Raw genomic sequence first — 17,408 nt, 5'->3', positions numbered from 1 at the left:
AGATGCAAAGTGGAACTGTATTGTTTAGGAATGCACAGTAAAGTAGTAAAAGTATAAAGAAGAGCAAGGTTATTAATACCATAAAGTCAGGATGTGGTTACATTACTGAGGAGAATGGGTATATGTCTGTTTCCAGAGAGGCAGCAAGGTGCCCTTTCCATCTGAACTTGGGTGTTGGTTTCATGTGTGTGTGTTTCACAGCAAATTCTTAAACTGTGTATTTATGCTCTGGGTATTTTTCTGTGTGTTTTCAGTTTCACAATATAAAAAGGGCCCTGTAGTGGCTCTGGAGGGAAGCAAACACCATGGGACACACATAAGCCAGACCTTTATCCAGCCAAGCAGGACCTGGTTAGTTATCTGCTCCTGGCCATTCAGATTTGACACCCCTGAGGGTCTTTCCGAAGATAGGGGTCAATATTTCATTCCAGTTTGCAGGGCCTCGGTGATTTGAAACTTTCACAGAAGTGCCATCAAACCATGCTCCCGGTTTTTCAAATTGGTGTATGCTAAATAGAGCAAATTTGGGTAGAGGACCCTAGACTTGCATCTCCATCCTTCTCTGTCTGTAAGTTTCTTCCTCCCTCCTTCTCCTTGCAAGATGCTGGGAGTGTCCGGCTGTCTGCAACCGAAATGGAACCCGTTGGAAAACAAGGTTTCCTCCCAAGGGAGGAGAAATCTGTCGTCCCAACTTCCCCCTTGCCACCCGACCATCCGGCTGTCCCCTCTCTCCCCCACAAAACTCCGCGGAGCCAGGTCCCCTCGCGCCTCCGCGATTGGTCGCGGGCCATCATGTGTCCCCCACTTGGGGTGGGTCTTTCTCCCGTTAAACTCATCAAACGCTCCTCTTTGGAGCTTCGCTGGCCAGTGGTTCAGACCTTTGCGCCCGTTTCCCCCACTTCTTTCCTCTTCCCCCCGCCATCCTTCCACACCAGTCTTATTTTAGCAAAATCTAAAGAAGGAGGAGGAGGCATTGGGGCGGGGAGAGGGGTGGTGGACGCTAGGCATTGCAGCATCCGGAGCAGCTATTGAGCGGCTAAGAGAACCGCGCATCCCTCTCCCCTTCTCGCGCTCTCTCTCTCGTTTTTTTTTTTCTTTTTTTCCCTCTTGTTGGGAATTTTCAGGATTTCATTGCTGCAATTTAACCCCAAGATGAGGCACGGTTGACTGAAACGCTGCGCGCACACGCACATTCACACTCCTCCTTGGGCAGAAGAGGCAGCCGCTGGTGATTCAGGAAGGAAAAAAAAAATCACCGGGACCCTGCGGCTTCAAGACTCCTTAAGACCTCTTCGGAGTGTTTCCCTCCCCCTTCCCCTTCTTTCCTTTCCCCTTAATACTCTTAATTTAATTTTTTGGCTACAGATCTTTCAGCATTTTTAAGGTCTAGGAACTCAAAACAGAAAGGGTTGTTTCTTTCTTTTTTTTTTCTTTTTTAATTTGGGGGCTGCCTTTCCCCTCCCCCCCAGGAAAGACTTGCCTTTTTTTTTTTTTTTTTTAATAAAAATTGTTTTAATGGGCCGAGCGCACTGCTTTTGCAAGATGCCAGCCTGACCCGGACCCCGGAGGGGATTTGAAGCTTCCACTGCGTCCCGGGGGGAGTCCTTTGCAAATCCTTCGAGTCTTAAAGGGGGTGTGCGTTTTTTTTTTAAACTGCCTTTCCCCCCACCCTCCCTTTTTTTTTTTTTTTTTTCCGGAGTGGGTGGATTGGGGATTGCCTGGATTCCTTCCTCGGTTATTTTTTGCCTCGCTTCTCTCTCCCCTCCCCCCTTCCCCGGCCCCCGCGCCCCGCCCCCGCACCCTCCTCCAGCCCCTCCTTCTCCGGGGTCAGCCAGGAAGATGTCCCGAGCTGCTGCTATCCCCGGCTGGGGCCGGGCAGCCGCCTTGTGAGCCCCCGACCCGAGGCGCCGAGCCGCCGCCGCCCGATGGGCTGGGCCGTGGAGCGTCTCCGCAGTCGCAGCTCCGGCCGCCGTCTTCACAGCATCGGCGGCGGCGGCGGCGCCTTCCGCATCGTTCGCCGCAGCGTAACCCGGAGCCCTTTGCTCTTTGCAGAATGGCCCGCTTCGGAGACGAGATGCCGGCCCGCTACGGGGGAGGAGGCTCCGGGGCAGCCGCCGGGGTGGTCGTGGGCGCCGGAGGCGGGCGAGGAGCCGGGGGCAGCCGGCAGGGCGGGCAGCCCGGGGCGCAAAGGATGTACAAGCAGTCAATGGCGCAGAGAGCGCGGACCATGGCCCTCTACAACCCCATCCCCGTCCGACAGAACTGCCTCACGGTCAACCGGTCTCTATTCCTCTTCAGCGAGGACAACGTGGTGAGAAAATACGCCAAAAAGATCACCGAATGGCCATATCCTTTGCCCCGAACCCCCGGCAGCTGCGCCTCCCCCTCCTCCCTCCGCTTCCCCTCTTCCAGGCTGGGAGAGAGACCCGGGGGTTGATGGGAGGTAGTGGTGGGGGGGTCTTCCAGGGGGTGGGAGAGGGGGCACCAGGGAGGAGTGCGGAGCGTCTCTCCACCCCGATTTGGGTTGAGCTACTGTGCAGGCTTGGGGTTGGGGGGGTGCCAGGGGGAGTGGATTCCTTCTAAGGACCGATTTCGGAAGGAGGGCTGGGCCCTGGGGGTCGTACAGGGGCCTTTAGAGCCAGTTCCGGGTGGGTCAGAGTTCTCCGGAATGAGCATGGACCCGGCCAGGGCCTGGGCGCTCTGGCCAGGGCAGGGGAAGGACCGGGGCGGGGGAAGGCCTTGGCTGGGTTTCCCTAGCTGCCCCTCACCAGAGTCCACGGTTATCTCTAGAGCCGGGCCCAGTCTCAGCTCTCAGGCCTCTCCACCTCTGCTGGCCCCGAGGTTGGGGGCCGCCCTCTCAAGGAGGGGACCTAGGGGCACCCAGGGCCAAGAGCCAGTATGAGAGCATATGGCCTTCATACGGAGGGGCCAGCACTGGCCAGAATGAACATTCCCTAGTGGGCCGCTGGCTGGGAAGGGATGAGGGGCATTTATTCTCCCCCATGTCTGCAGGTTCCATTGCCTTCTGCCACTGATTAGGGATCTCATCATCTTTCGGGGTGTAGGATACATCCCAGTTTGCCCCATCTGGGGCCCTGACCTGAAAGACCCAGGATGGGCCACTTCCATAAGAAAGACAGGACAAGAGAAAATGAGGTGCCGGGTCCTTCCTGGGGTGCCGTGTCAGGCCTTGGGTTGGAATCGGCTTCTTCCACCCTAGAGACCCAGGAGGGGACACCAGGAGAGTCAGCCTCCATGTGGACATCTCGGGCAGGTAAATGCCTTTTTTTTTTTTTTAAATTAAAGCTCCAGAGGAAGAAGGTGGAGTCCAGATTTCCCTCTGTGGAGATGCTATTAAAATGCAGATCCCCCCGTGTTTCTTTAAATTCGTGCCTGCTTGAAATAAACCTTGAGGAGGGCTTAACATCTGTTGAGATGTAGGCAGGCAAGGATGGGTAATTAGTCGGGCTTTCTAGCAGTTATCTAAGCATGACCCAGATTCCAAGTGGGGGGAATGCACCCTGCTCCCCAGGCTGGCCGGACACCGTGCCGTGCCCAAGTGTGCCGCTCCTCGGCTGGGTTCCAACTGGCTGCCCTCAGAGTAAAAATGAACAGGACTGGCTGGGTCCCTGGGCTTCACTGATGAGCCCCCCATCCTCTTTGCATATGGTTTTGACTGTTATACACCCTACAAGGCTGAGCCCTGGGTGGTCTTGGGGTTGCTTATTGGAGGAATATGTTGGCTGGTGGATCCACTTTGAGCAGGATTTGGGCTTCTGGGCGCCGAAACTGCAACAGAGGGCTCTGAGCTTTTGGAGTGTGTGTGAACCGTCTACTTGGAGGGTGGTGAAAATTCAGAGGTTCAGCGGCTGTCTTTTGGGAGGGGTGTACACTAATCACAATGTCATTTTGATGGGTGCCCCAGGCAGGAGCCAGGTCTTTGCCTCCCAAGTTTCAACCTTGTGATGATCTGTTGAAATGGTCCGGCGTCTTGTATTCACTCTGCCTGTCTCCCCTCAATCCCTGGAGGAGTAGGGGGGCACAGAGAATGGCAAGATGTCAGTGTGTGCAGGATCAGATAAGTTGGGGGTGCCCAGGAAGGATTCACTGGGCTGACAGGTTTCCGGGTTGAAAATGGCTTTAGATTGCCTTCCGGAGCCTGGATTTAGAGTCTTCTAAGAGGAAAGGAAGAAGGTGGGAGTCCAAATGTGTCCTTAGCTCACCCCAGTCCAGCTTGAATCCTGCAGATCAGAGGACTGTTGGGGAGGGGATGGCAACAGTCCTTTGGAAGGAGGAATCTTAAAAGAGAGATGCAGGTGACCTGGGAGTACTCGGTCCTTGAGAGGTTTTCTCTGGCTTTCATGCTCTCAGGAGCTTCGTGATGAGTTTGTGCATTTTGCTGTTTGCAGTCAGTTTCTGTTCACTCTCTGGGCCTGAGGCAGCAAACACATTATACAGTCCCGCTCTCAAAGGGTCAAAGGAGAGAGCTCTCCACTCCCCCAATCTGTCCCCAAGCAGAGTCATCCAGGACTGAGCTTTCTGGGGAGGGGGTGGGAAGGAGAGAGGATGAGAGGGGAGGGGACAGAGAGATGGGGGCTGGGTAAGGAAATCTGGGCCAGCGCAAAGAGACGGGATGTATGGAAACACGGAGGAGTCAGGGTACCGGGGCAGAACATTGACTTGAGTATCCAAATATTTCTGCCATTCAAAAATGTGTTTAAGTACTTATTTAGAACTTTAAAAATAAAGACTTACATATATGTATATATTTCCCTGTATTTATATAGAGAGAGGAAAGTACCCAAGTCAAGTCCAGCTTAGTAAGTGAACATTCATGCCATTAGCATCTGGGCCAAGGAAAAGAAAGTGACCAGCTCCCCAAAAGTCCCCTCCTGCCCCCTTCCAGTTAATCCCCCTACAAGGGTTACCGCTACCCCGACTTCTGACCCCATGGGTTCATTTGGACTCCTTTTAAGCCTCCTGGAAATGGAGTCAGAGGCTGTGTTCCTCTGTGTCTGGCTTTTTTTTTTTTTTTCCCGCTCAACAATCTGTCTGTGAGATGGATCCATGTCACTTCAGGTCATTGTTGGTTTTCCTTCTCAACACTGTGTGATACTTTATTGTTGACTCTCTGCAGTGTAGCTCTCCGTTCTATGGTTGAGGGCCATTTGAGTGGTTTCCAGACTGTGGTGCTGGGAACATTCTTGTGTGTGTCTCTGGTGGAACTTTGTGGGGAAGGCGTTTCTCTTTGAGTTTGTACCGAAGAGCGGATGACGTGTACTTGGAAGTAGCATTTACTGAGGGTCGCAGGTGAGCGGGCAAAGCAGATTTCTCACTGTCATGTGAAGGAGAAGTCATTACACGTCCCATGAACTTGGCTGTGGGCTCCTAGGGCCTAAGCGTTACCTCCACATGCAAATTCCAGCATGGTATGCTGGCGGAGGGTGCAACCTTGCATTCTCCATGCTCATGGGCACGTGGCCACTGTGATCCACCACCCTGCCCCCAGCTTCATTTCCGCACCCCACTGTCCTCGGCAGCTTCAGCTTGAAGCCAGCAGATTTAAAGAGATTCTCAGGAATTTCATTTTTCTCTTCCTAAGTCAGAAAACCCACATGGAAATCTTTGATGTTCGGGTTTCCATTGGTTTTCTTCACTCTCGAAGGAGTCCAGTCAGCAGAGCTGTCTGGACCACACACCTGGGTTCCGTGTTCTCGTGGATGGGAAGGCTGATTTAAATATGGCTGTGACGGGCTCTGATGATGACTTCTAAAGAGCTCAAATCTGTCAGCTCAATAAGGCACATCTGTCAACCTTCATCAAGCCCCCATTTAATGCCACTCACTCCTGACGCTCTCCCCGGTGCCAGTGTGAATGTCATCTTCCTCCAGCCCCGCTGATGCCAGCAGATCGTCCCCTGAGCACTGTGTAGGAATGTGGGCCATGGCAAGAGCCGCAGACTCTGGTCTCTGTCTTATCCTGCTCCTTCTCCTGAAGCACATGCAGGATCCCAGGTTTTCACCCTTCGTTTTCAGGAATCTCAGTGAGAAACCCAGAGTCCCCTCACATCAGATGCCCACTTTTTTTTTTTTTTTTAATAAAAAACTCTCTAAAGAGGAATGTTCTGTATCGGAAGCAGACGTCGACGCCCTGGGAGATGTTGGAGCATATTATCAGAGCCTTGGCCCACCCAGAAAAGTAGATCGTGCTAGAAGGGCAAGGGAGAATGGCTATCTGATTCTTCTCCTAGATCAGTGTGGCAGATATTTCCAGAAGAGCAAAACTCGGTGAAGTAGAAATTAGTGTGACTTTTCCCTTGGGATTTTTTTTTTTTCCCCTCCACAATCCCCAAATCCTGACAAATAAAAGATCAGCTCACTGAGGAGTTAAAAACCTACCTGGAGCTGACCCCACTGTCTACTCTTAATTTACAGTCTTCATTGATCCTACTTGGTGTGCATTTTAGGCTTCCCAGATGGCGCTAGTGGTAAAGAACCCACCTACTGATGCAGGAGGCATGGAGATGCAGGTTCACTCCCTGGATTGGGAAGATCCCTTGGAGGAAAAGATATGGCAACCCACTCCAGTATTCTTGCCTAGAGAATCCCATGGGCAGAGGAGCCTGGCAGGCTTCAGTCCATAGGATTGAAAAGAGTTGGACATGACTGAAGCAACTTAGCGTGGTGTGCATTTTGGTATATTTTACTGAAGAAATGGTAGGTATGCTTGTTTCTGGGGTGCTGCTCCAGCCACCCCACTGCAAGTGTTATTTATACATTGTAGTACTTTCTAGACTTAACTGAGTGTGAGGATTGCCTTGTTAAAATGGTGAGTTTTGTCCAGCAGGTTTGGAGTGGGGTTTGAAGTCAGATGGGGCTTTCCAGGTGACTCAATGGTAAAGAACTCACCTGCCAATACAGGAGACGGAAGAGACGTGGGTCTTCCATCCCTGGGTCAGGAAGATTCCCCTGGAGGAGGGCATGGCAACCCACTCCAGTATTCTTACCTGGAGAATCCCATGGACGGAGGAGCCTGGTGGGCTACAGTCCATGGGGTCACAGAGTCAGACACAACTGTAGCAACTTAGCACTCATGCTGGAGTCAGACAGGCTACCATTGCACCATGAAGTCACTGGGGTGGGGTCTTTTCTAACAGGCCTCCAAGGATTGACCATGCTGTTTGTCCACAAGTTATACTTGGAGTATCCAGGTCACATCATAGATGCAGCCTTTTTTTTTTTTTCTTTTTCTCAAAAACCGGGTTTATTGAAGTATTCAATATAAATTACTTCCAGTGAAATTCACCCTTTTAAGCGTACAGTTCTGAGTTTTGACAGATGCATGCAGTCATGTAGCCAACACCAGAATCAAAATAGGGAATAATTTCATCAACCTAGAATATCCCCTGGTCCTCTCTGAGTCAGCATCCCACCATGCAAGCCCTGATCTTTTCTCCATCCTTATTGCTGTTGTCTAGTCACAAAGTTGTGTCCGACTCTTTTCCACCCCATGGACTGTAGACCACCAGGTTCTTCTGTCCATGGGATTTCCTAGGCAAGTATGCTGGAGTGGGTTGCCATTTCCTCCTCCAGAGGATCTTCTCAATCCAGGGATCGTGGCTTCTGCATTGGCAGGCAGATTCTTTACCACTGAGCTATCTGAGAAGACTCTTTGTATCCTTACAGTTTTGCCTTTTGTAGGAGGTCATATAGATAGAATCAGACAGTACGCAGCTTTTGAGATTCACTCATGTTGTTGTGTGTATCATTTATTCATTCTTTGAGTGCTGAGTCGTATTCCATGGGATGGTTGGAGCAGAGTGCTTTCTTCCATTTCCCAGGACATTTGGGGTGTTTCCAGTTTGGGCAATTTTGAATAGAGCTGCTACAAACATTGGTAGATGGGTTTTAGTGGGAACATTTGGGAATGTACATTTTATTTCTCAGATAAATACCCAGGAGTAGGTTTGCTGGGTTATGTGGTAAGAATGTGTTTAGCTTTGTAAGAGAATGCCAAACTGTTTTCCAAAGTGGTTGTGCCATTTTGCATTCCCATCCTGTGATCCCTTTAAAAGCAGCGTGTTCTAAGCTCCAAAGTGCGTCTGGCCTCAAGGGTTTAGCATAAAGGGTTGTGGATGTGTGGAGAGTAGCAGAAGTGATAGCATTAAGTGCCAGTCGGAGAAATTAGAAGGGGTGAGGATGTCATTTGAAGCTATGTGCCTGCTCTGGTTTGAAGTCTAGCAACGGAGTGGGGTCTCCAGTGCAGCAGAAGGAGGTCTCTGATGGAGAGGGGTGCTTTGGTTTGGTGCCTCGGCAATAAAAAGTCGACCTCTGAGGCTGTGAGACCTTTGCCCATCACCCTCTTCCCCTCTGTCACCCAAGCACGTTTGGCACAAAGTAGGTACTCCATAAATGTTTGTCCAATGAATGACAAAAATGCCCTTCTTTACCCATTTTCCAAATTATAGGGATCTGATTCACCTATGTACCCATGTTTTAGGTTTTCAGTGGGTCTTAGGTTTGGATGGTGGGATGATGGGAAGCATGTGTGTACATGAGGTTATTAGACCAAAGAAGATCTCTGAAGTGTTAGTGCTTGAGAAATTGGGGAGCAGTGGCCCCTTGAGAGTGAAGTCTTTCTCTGGGGCTTTTGAGGGGACATCTGCTGGGTTGTTGTTCAGTAGCTAAGTCATATCTGACTCTTTGTGACCCCATGGACTGCAGCACGCCAGACTTCCCTGTCCTGCACTATCTCCCGGAGTTTGCTCGAATTCATGTCCACTGAGTCAGTGAGGCCATCCAGCCATCTCATCCTCTACCACCCCCTTTCCTCCTGTCCTCAGTCTTTCCCAGCATCAGAGTCTTTTCCAGTGAGTCGGCTCTTCACATCAGGTGGCCAAAGTGTCGGCGCTTCAGCATCAGTCCCTTTCCAGTGAATATTCAGGCTTGATTTCTATTAGGTACCTGGAGTTTATGGACACCCCGCCCCATTGCTCGCCCAGTGGCAAGCACACACATGCACTCCTTCAACAATGGAAGGCACCACTAGGAAGGTGGAATCAGTCCAGAGATATGGGGTCCATCGTTCATCCTGAAACCCCAGTTAATACATTTCCAGGGATGCTAACTCAACTCCTCATAAAGGGATGCAGATGGTACCGTGAAATATAACAGAGGTGAGGGAGAGCACTGTGAGCTTTAGGTCAGCCAGGCCTGGGTTCAGATGACTCACGAGCGGCCTTGAGCATCAGAGCCTCAGTTTCCTCATGCAGTTGATGAGGTTGTTGCTTCTGAGTTCATGTTCCTGGGCAGACTCTCGAGGAGGTCACAGGGGATCAGGCATGAGAAATGCTCAGCCCAGCTTCCTGTTACGGAGAAAGCTCCAAAATGCATGAACCATCATATTGGAGAGTACTTTCTTCTCCTTACGTTCTATTTTGGAAACGTTGTCTAGAAACCAGGCTCTCTGGGTACGAGTGGGAGAGAAGGGCCCCTCTGTTGACTGGCTGGTTTGGATTTATTAATCTGAGCGTGCACCCTTTTCTTTTAAATTGAAATACAATTGATTTACAATGTTGTTAGTTTCAGATATACAGCAAAGTGATTCAGTTATGCATATGTTTTTTTTCATAGTCTTTTCCCTTATAGATTATTATAAACTATTGAATATAGTTCCCTGGGCTGTACAGCAGGTCCTTGCTGTTTGCCTATTTTTTATATAGTAGTCTGTTTATCTCAATCCCAAAGCCTTAATTTATCCCTCCCCTCCCCCTTTCTCCTTTGGAAACCCATTTGCGTTCTCCTTTCTCTCTGGAAGCTTTAAGTTGGGGGCGGGGAGGAGAAATACATGGCCACTTGACCTATTTTTCTATTCTCTTTGGTCTGAGGTAAAATTGTCTTCCTTTCCCTTGGTTCCTTCCTTTGTGGGTGACAAGGTGAGGGAGTTTCAAAGCGTATAATTAGCTTCCCTGCCCCGCCCCTTCTCCTTCTTCTGAGCCAAAGGGTCCAACGCAGGATGGAGACCGCAGGCCTAGGACAGTTGCTGTGGCCGTCCCGGGCAACTCCTGAGAGTTGAGCAGTAGACCGCTGCTCAGCTTTGCAGTTAGATTACATTCCCCCCACCTCCCCCAACGGTTTCTATCTTTCTTCTTTCTTCCTTCTCCCTCACTTCCTGGGAGCATAGAGGAAGACAAGGAACATTCCAGGAGAGGAATCCAGGTGTTCAAAAACCACCGGGCATTAGTCCTTGTCTGGGTAGGGTGACCAGATGTCCCAGTTTGCCTGGCCCTGTCCTGGTTTTAACATCTTGAAAAGCCCGGCAGTTTGGGGCTAACAAGGACTTTGGTGGCCCTACTGTTGAGTTTTGTTTTTTAACTGGAGGATAATTGCATTGCAGTGTTGCGCTGGTTTCTGCTGGACAACAATGTGAGTCAGCTATAGGTATACATATATCCCCTCCTTCCTGAGCCTCCCACCCACCCTCGCATCTCAGCCCTCTAGGTCATTGAAGAGCATCAAGCTGAGCTCCCTGTGCTATTCAGCTGCTTCCGGCTCGCTATCGATCTACCAGTGAATTCTTAACACCCCAGGGATGTAGGGAGCCAGAGATGGTGCCAGTGCCCAGGAAAGACGAAGATAAGTAACTTTTTTTCCTCTGAAAAGCTGAGACTTTATCTTGGAATGAATTGTGCTTTTGGAAGCTACTTATTTAAGGCAGCTAATGCGAGAGAGATCCCAGCTCTGAAGCGCGAAATTCCAGAGTTAAATACGGATCAAGTTTTGTCGTCTCTCTTGGGTCAGAGGCGGCTTTATCTTCTTTTCAGCTTGGGAACATTCTTGGGTCTTCCTATAAGGTGTTCTTTACTCAGGTTGGACCTGGAACTCGGGTATTAGCAGCCCTTCCCCCAACAACACTATTTAAGAGGCTCACGCCGCCCCCTCCATGGAGCAATGAAGGAAAACGCAATTTCATCACCCACCTGCCAGTAAATAATATTCATGCTGTTAAGTTCTGTTCTCATTTTAGGTCTGTGCGTAAAGTATTATATAATTTTAAACCAATTTTGAAGTATTTTTATACAAGCGTTTGCAGGAGGGCGAAGTCTGATCTTAAGAATAAAACCGACAGATTCGTCTTAAACGAGACTTGGGTACAGACCTAGAACTTGTTCTGTGAGGGGGTTACCCAGTTTCTGACCTTGCAGAACTTGCTATATCCTTTTTTAAAACTTTTTTTTTTAATTAAACTTTTTATTTGATCCTGGAGTATAGCTGATTAACAATGTTGTGATAGTTTCAGGAGAACAGCAAAGGGACTCAGTCATCCATATACATGTATCCATTCTCCCCTAAACTCTTCTCCCATCCAGGCTGCCACATAACCTTGAAGAGAGTGCCCTGTGCTGTACAGCAGGTCCTTGTTGGTTATCCATTTAATTTTAATTAAAAAAAATTTTTTTTGGCAAGGGGCTTTTCTGTATTTGAAGAGGCACTCTTGGTTGGTTTGTTTGTTTTAAAAAGACTTCTTATTTTGTATTGGGATATTTCCCTGTCTTATAAAATAGGTCCTTGTTGGTTATCTATTTGAAATAGAGCAGTGTGTACATGTCCATCCCAAGCTCCCTAACTGTCCCTTCTCCCCATCCTTCCCCTGCCCCCTGCCAGCAACCATAAGTTTGGAGAACTTGTTGTGTTTTTTTGTTCCATTAACCTTTATTATTTCCTTTATTAGTAATAACGGGCATGGGAACCTCTGCTGATCCTCACTTGCTGCTATGAAATGTTTGTGGTGTCCATGGAGGGATGTGCTTGTTTGAGTAATAAGCACCAGGGTTGGAGGCTAAAAGGAGAAGAGGTTGGGAGGGAAGGTGATACTGGTGGAGGTGAAGCAAAGGGTTTGGGAATAGGTGGCCTCGGTTGTGCATCTTAGCTCCAACTCCCAGTAGCTGTGCCTCAGTCTCTTCATCTGTAAAATGGGCATAATAGTCCTACAACCAGGAGATCGTGAGAGGATTAAAAGATACATGAAAGCATGTGGTGGATATGATTGTTTTGTAAAAAGCATCAGAATGGGGGAGAGTATCAGAATGGATACTGTAGGTCCATGACTGCCAGGGCAAGGTCTCTGTGGTCACCACTCTGGCCCTGTGCTTGGCACCTACTGTAGCTGAATACGTGACTCGGGGATGTTTTCTTGCACCTTATTTGAACAGTGACTTGCTTTAATCCTGTTCTGGGTTCACAACACATTCTGAATATTGTCTCTCCTTTCGTTTGTTTTTCCTTATTTATTTTAATACCATATGGAAACACACTGATGGATCCGCTACCTGAGTCAAGAACTAGAACAGTGGCTCCCAAAGTGTGGTCCCCAGGCCTGCAGCATCAGCAGCACCTGCTGCAGGGCCGAGATGCTTACCCTTAGGCCCACACCGCTATGCCCTGGGGGGCTGTTGAAGCAAGCACAGGTGGTTGGGCTTTGCCCCCAGAGTTTCCGATTCAAGAGGTTTCGGGTGGAACCCTATAATTTTCATTTCTAGCAAGTTCCCAGGAGCTGCTGACCCTGCTGGTTTGGGGATCCCTCTGAACTAGAACATGCTCAGTAATTTACTTCTACCTATAGCCTCTGACCCTGCCTTGGCTTCCCGCCCCTCCCCCACTCACTCCCCCAAAGGCAACACTCTCTCTTGGATTGGGTGTGCAATTTTATTTATTCATTTATTTACTTAGGCTGTGGTGGGTCTTCATTACTGCATGGGCTCTCTCTAGTTTCAGGGAGCAGGGGCTGCGCTCTGGTTGTGGTGTGCAGGCTCCTCATTGTGGTGGCTTCTCTTGTATTGGAGCTCGGGCTCTAGGGCATGCGGGCTTCAGTAGCTCTGGTTCCCAGGCTCTGGAGCACAAGCTCAGTAGTTAGACGCATGGGCTTAGTTACTCTGCACAACGTGTGGAATCTTCCCAGACCAGGGATCGAACCCATGTCTCTGGCACTGGCAAGCGGCTTGTTTACCACTGAGCCACCAGGGAAGCCCCTGGATTGGGTGTGTCTTATTCCCTTTCTTTCTTTTTAAAGATGTTTTATCACACATTTACATATGCCTTAACTCTAATGTTTTACTTTTGTGGTTTCTGAGCCTTTTTAGCTTTCTGGAACTTGCCCTTGCTTTTTTCACTCAATTGTATGTTTCTAAGATTCATCTCTCTTATTTGAGTGTAGCTGGAGGTCATTTATTTTTCTCCGTATAATATTATATTCTGTGATGATACAACAATTTATCCACCTTCCTGGATGATGGACATTTGGGATGTTTCCAGGTTTCTTGTTTTTTTTTTTGCTATAATGAACAGTGCTGCAGTACTGAATAAATAATTTTGGAATGAATGAATTCAAGGTGTTAATTTTAGTCTGTGTACTTGGGAATGTCGCTTCAGCTAGAATCAGCTGAGATTCATCAGCATTTATGGAACACCAGCCATCTGACAGGCACTGGCTAAGCCATTTCACAGTCTACCCATCCTTCTCTCTAAGGGCTGGGTCAGCCAGACAGCCTCTGTTCTTCCTTGTCTTCTGAAAGTCAACCTGTGTCTTAGGCATTGGCAATTGCTGTTAGTAGAGGAGTATCAGGGCTGATTTGAGAGCATGGACTCTGGAGCCAGGGGAATGGGGTTCCAATACTAACTCTTGCTAGTCACTAGCTGTGTGACCTTGCTCAAGTCATTTAAGTTATTCTATGCCTCAGTTTCCCAGTTTGTCTAAAGGGGGTTCTAATAGCACCTATCTGGGAAGATCAAATTAGTTAATACATGTTACGCTTAGAAAATAGTGCCTGGAACTTAGCACTATATGTGTTTATATATGGATGGATGGAACAATGGATCGATGAGAGGGAAGAAGGAAGGATGGGCTTATTTGAGTGGCCTTTCTGACCCAATGCTTGGAATAGTGCGTGACACATAGTAGGTGCTATGTAAAAGTGAAAGTGTTCGTCGCTCAGTCATGTCTGACTCTTTGCGACCCCATGGACTGTAGCCTGGCAGGCTCCTCTGTCCATGGAATTCTCTAGGCAAGAATACCGGAGTGGGTTGCCATTCTCGTCTCCAAGGGATTTTCCCAACCCAGGGATCAAACCTAGGTTTCCTGCATTTCAGGCAGATTCGTTACCACTTGAGCCACCAGGAAAGTCCTACGTGCTGCATAGTATTAGTTATTATTCTGCCTTTGCTTGCCAAGGCTCTTAATCCCCTTGATCTCTGTTATTCTTTGGTATCTATCTTGAGACCCCATCTTCCTGGATTATCAACTGAACCACCATTGCTCCAATGTAGAATTCAAGGGGAAAACAATCGGGGGGTCATGTTATCAATATTTGTAGATACTAGAATTCCATGATTCCAAGGCCCAGGCAAATTTTTTCTCATCTCAGCAATCCTTGTCTATATCCCTGATCAACTTCCTCTCCCATTCCCTATACCCCACTGCCAGGCTCTTTCCAGTCTGCTCACAACTTCCCCTTCTTCTAACCATACCCTGCTTTCTAAGTGTACCATCTTTGAAGACATCAGAGACTTCAAACCAGTGAGAATAGGCCAGCTTCTGTGCAGGTCTTATAAGGATTCGGAGCATTTGGGTCTTGCACAAATTAGAATAGTCAAAAATTTTTGGAAGAGTTGTTAGAATGTAGAATTTTAACAATTTGGCCTGTTCCTAATCACAACAGAGTCTAAAGTTTAGGATCACTGATGAATATTTGTGATTTAGAGGGGAGAAGTATCTTATGCAGATGAGTGGATAGTTGGATAGATTTGTGGATGGTTGGACAGATGGACAAATAGGTGAATGGGTTAGATGGAATGAAGGCAGGCAGGATGGATGGATGAGACAAAGAAAAGATGAATGATGCTGGATGGATGGGTTATAAGTGGGTAGGTAAGTAGATTGATGGGTGATAAGGAGATGGGTGGTGGACAGATGGATGAATGAATGAATGATGAAGGAAAGAAAGGATGAATGGGTAAATATATGAGTGGATAATAGATGGCAGGTGACTGACTGGATGGAAGAGTAAAAAGATGAATGGATGGATGAATAGATGGATGGAAATGGATGGATGGGTGGGTGGATGGGTGGTGTTAGATCTCAGGGTGTGTGGAAGAGTGGGTGTCCATGTCTGGGTCTCTGATATTTGATGTTCTTATTGGCTTGGAGATTGAATCCTTCCACTTACCATCCTCAATGCTAAGTGACTCTTGCTTGCTTTGTGAAAAGCAGTAAGACAGTATGCTTGTGTCTTACCTGTAATTAGAAAGCTCCTTGAGGGCAGGGGACAGTGATGTACCTTCCTCATATCCCCCAACAGTTGCCACATTGTACGATGCACGAATGTTGAGTAGTGATGAGGAAAATTAACAGTGTTCTTGAAAAAGATTATTAAAATTCTGGAAACAGCACTTCCATTTTTTTTTTTTTAATTTCAGTACTGGGACTAAAAGTGGAATTCCTTGGATTTTGCTCCCTTGGTTAATAGTGGTGGGCTAATGGAGTATCTCTCTTCCAAGTAGGTTGGGTAAATGTCCCAGATGCTTCCTCACTGGTCAGAGATTGCAGATTATAGACGTACTAGGTTCTACAAGGCCCCTCATGATCTAAAAAGTCCCCGTTTTGTCTTTGATCTCATTTCTTCCATTCTCTACCCCTTCCACTCTGTCTCAGCCCCACTGACCCTTTTTGCTCAAATCCGGCTTTTGCATCTGTAGGCATCTGTGCTGGCGCTTCCCGCCGCTTGCATCATTGTTTCTCCAGGTCTCCCAATGGCTGACTCCTTCTCTTCGTTTAAGTCTCAGCCCAAAAGTAACCTCCTCCAGGAGGCCTATCCTCTTCATTTGTTGAATATCTGAAGTACAAAGAATATGAAATACATGCATACTTTCCTATCCAGAGTGAATCTCTGGTGACATTTTAATCTATTTCATTCCATCTATGCTTATGGAGATAAGCTTTTATAAACACATTTCCATGCCACTAGATATTCCTGGACAACAACATCAGGGCTTGTGTAGAGTTGTACAGAGTGCACACTGCACAAGGGTGTTGTATCTCCTATCATAACTGTACATTTATTATTTCAGTTTCTCAGATGATGAAAGCTTCAGCATCTTGTTCTAGCAAAATGGAGATATTATGACAATTTTTTGACAGATGGACCTAACAACTTGCAAAAGGGGTGTCTTATTTAAATTCACACAGTGGTGCTGTATGGGTTGGCATCAACTCCAGAAAAGACTGTTGCTAATATCTGATGACATTCCACTTTATGGACATACCATACTTCTTGGAACCAACCCGAGTCATTTGTTTTGTTTATAAACAACAGCACAATGAACATCTTTGTGCGTAATGCTGTGTCCACAGTGCTGAATATTTTCAGACTGAAAATAATCTGGTCTAGAGGTTGCATTCAAGACTTAAAACTGTTGCCGCCTCTTTCCTTGAGTCTGAAAAGAGATGTGGAGACTAGGTGACTTGAAATTTGGGAAGTTGAGGAGGAGTATGGAAAGAACAGTCGATTGGTTTGGAGTTTTTCCTAGGCTGCATGCTTTTGAACTGGGGGTGATTCTGCCTTCAGGGGACTTTTGGCAATGTCTGGAGATATTTTTGGTTGTCACGAATGTGGAGGGCGGGGTGCCACTGGTGCTTAGCAGATAGAAGCCGGGGATGTTCTGAGCATCCTAAAATGCACAGGACGGCACACTCCTGCTCCCATCCATGAGAAACTATCCAACCCTAGATGTCAATATTGCAGAGACTGAGAAATCTTGATGTAGAAGATGTCACGGATTCCTTGGAAGAGAGTGGGTGGACTTAGGGTTTGGGGGTTACTTAAATTTTACTTACAGTTTCTCTTCCTAGCTGGGTGTCTGAGCCAGCTTTCTCTGAACTTTAGATCCCACACTATCAGCAACAGGCTTGCTACTGACAGATTCGTTGATGTAAATATAGATGAGTATATAGAAGGAAGTCTCAGCTGGAGTTGGAAAATGTTGGAATGAAAGCTGCTGCAACCTTCCTTTCTCTCTCCTTCTCCTTCTGTTGCCCAGTTTTTAAATCGTGTCTCACTTTCTTTGGGCTCCTGGCATGGTGAGTACTGCTGGAAGAGACAGTGGTTCTGTTTCTTTAGCCTCCACACCCAAGGCTGGCCTTGGGCATGTCTAGGAGACAGATAAGCTTGGAGGTGCGAAGGGGGAGAAGAGTGCATTCATGATAAATTCATTCATTCAAAAATGTTTACTGAGCACCTACTATGTGTCAGGCAAGGGAGGGGAGGTGCAGGGAGGAAGGTGACAAGGGTAAATGGTGTGGACCACAGAGAAGACTTTTACTCCAAAGGAAATGGCAGCATCATTCCTATTTTCCAC

At 47.8% G+C, this 17,408-nt stretch overlaps 1 protein-coding gene across 8 annotated transcripts in view; it reads left to right on the top strand.

Annotated features, from left to right (window-relative positions):
• The first annotated feature begins 970 nt into the window (after positions 1-970).
• Positions 971-17,408, top strand: part of CACNA1A (calcium voltage-gated channel subunit alpha1 A) — a 255,543-nt gene continuing 239,105 nt past the window's right edge. For 5 of the 8 annotated variants that reach the window (XM_044948208.2, XM_044948206.2, XM_044948210.2 and 2 more), the window contains exon 1: positions 971-2,346. In XM_044948208.2, coding sequence (XP_044804143.2) covers positions 2,054-2,346 — 293 coding nt within the window. In that variant the 5' untranslated portion in view covers positions 971-2,053. The remainder of the gene's footprint in view (positions 2,347-17,408) is intronic. The other 3 variants (XM_044948209.2, XM_044948211.2, XM_044948204.2) reach the window with 2 other exon arrangements.

The sequence above is a fragment of the Bubalus bubalis genome, chromosome 9 (genome assembly GCF_019923935.1).
Source record: "Bubalus bubalis isolate 160015118507 breed Murrah chromosome 9, NDDB_SH_1, whole genome shotgun sequence".
In the NCBI taxonomy this organism is placed as follows: Eukaryota; Metazoa; Chordata; class Mammalia; order Artiodactyla; family Bovidae; genus Bubalus; species Bubalus bubalis.
This window is presented reverse-complemented; position numbering and strand designations above follow the sequence as displayed.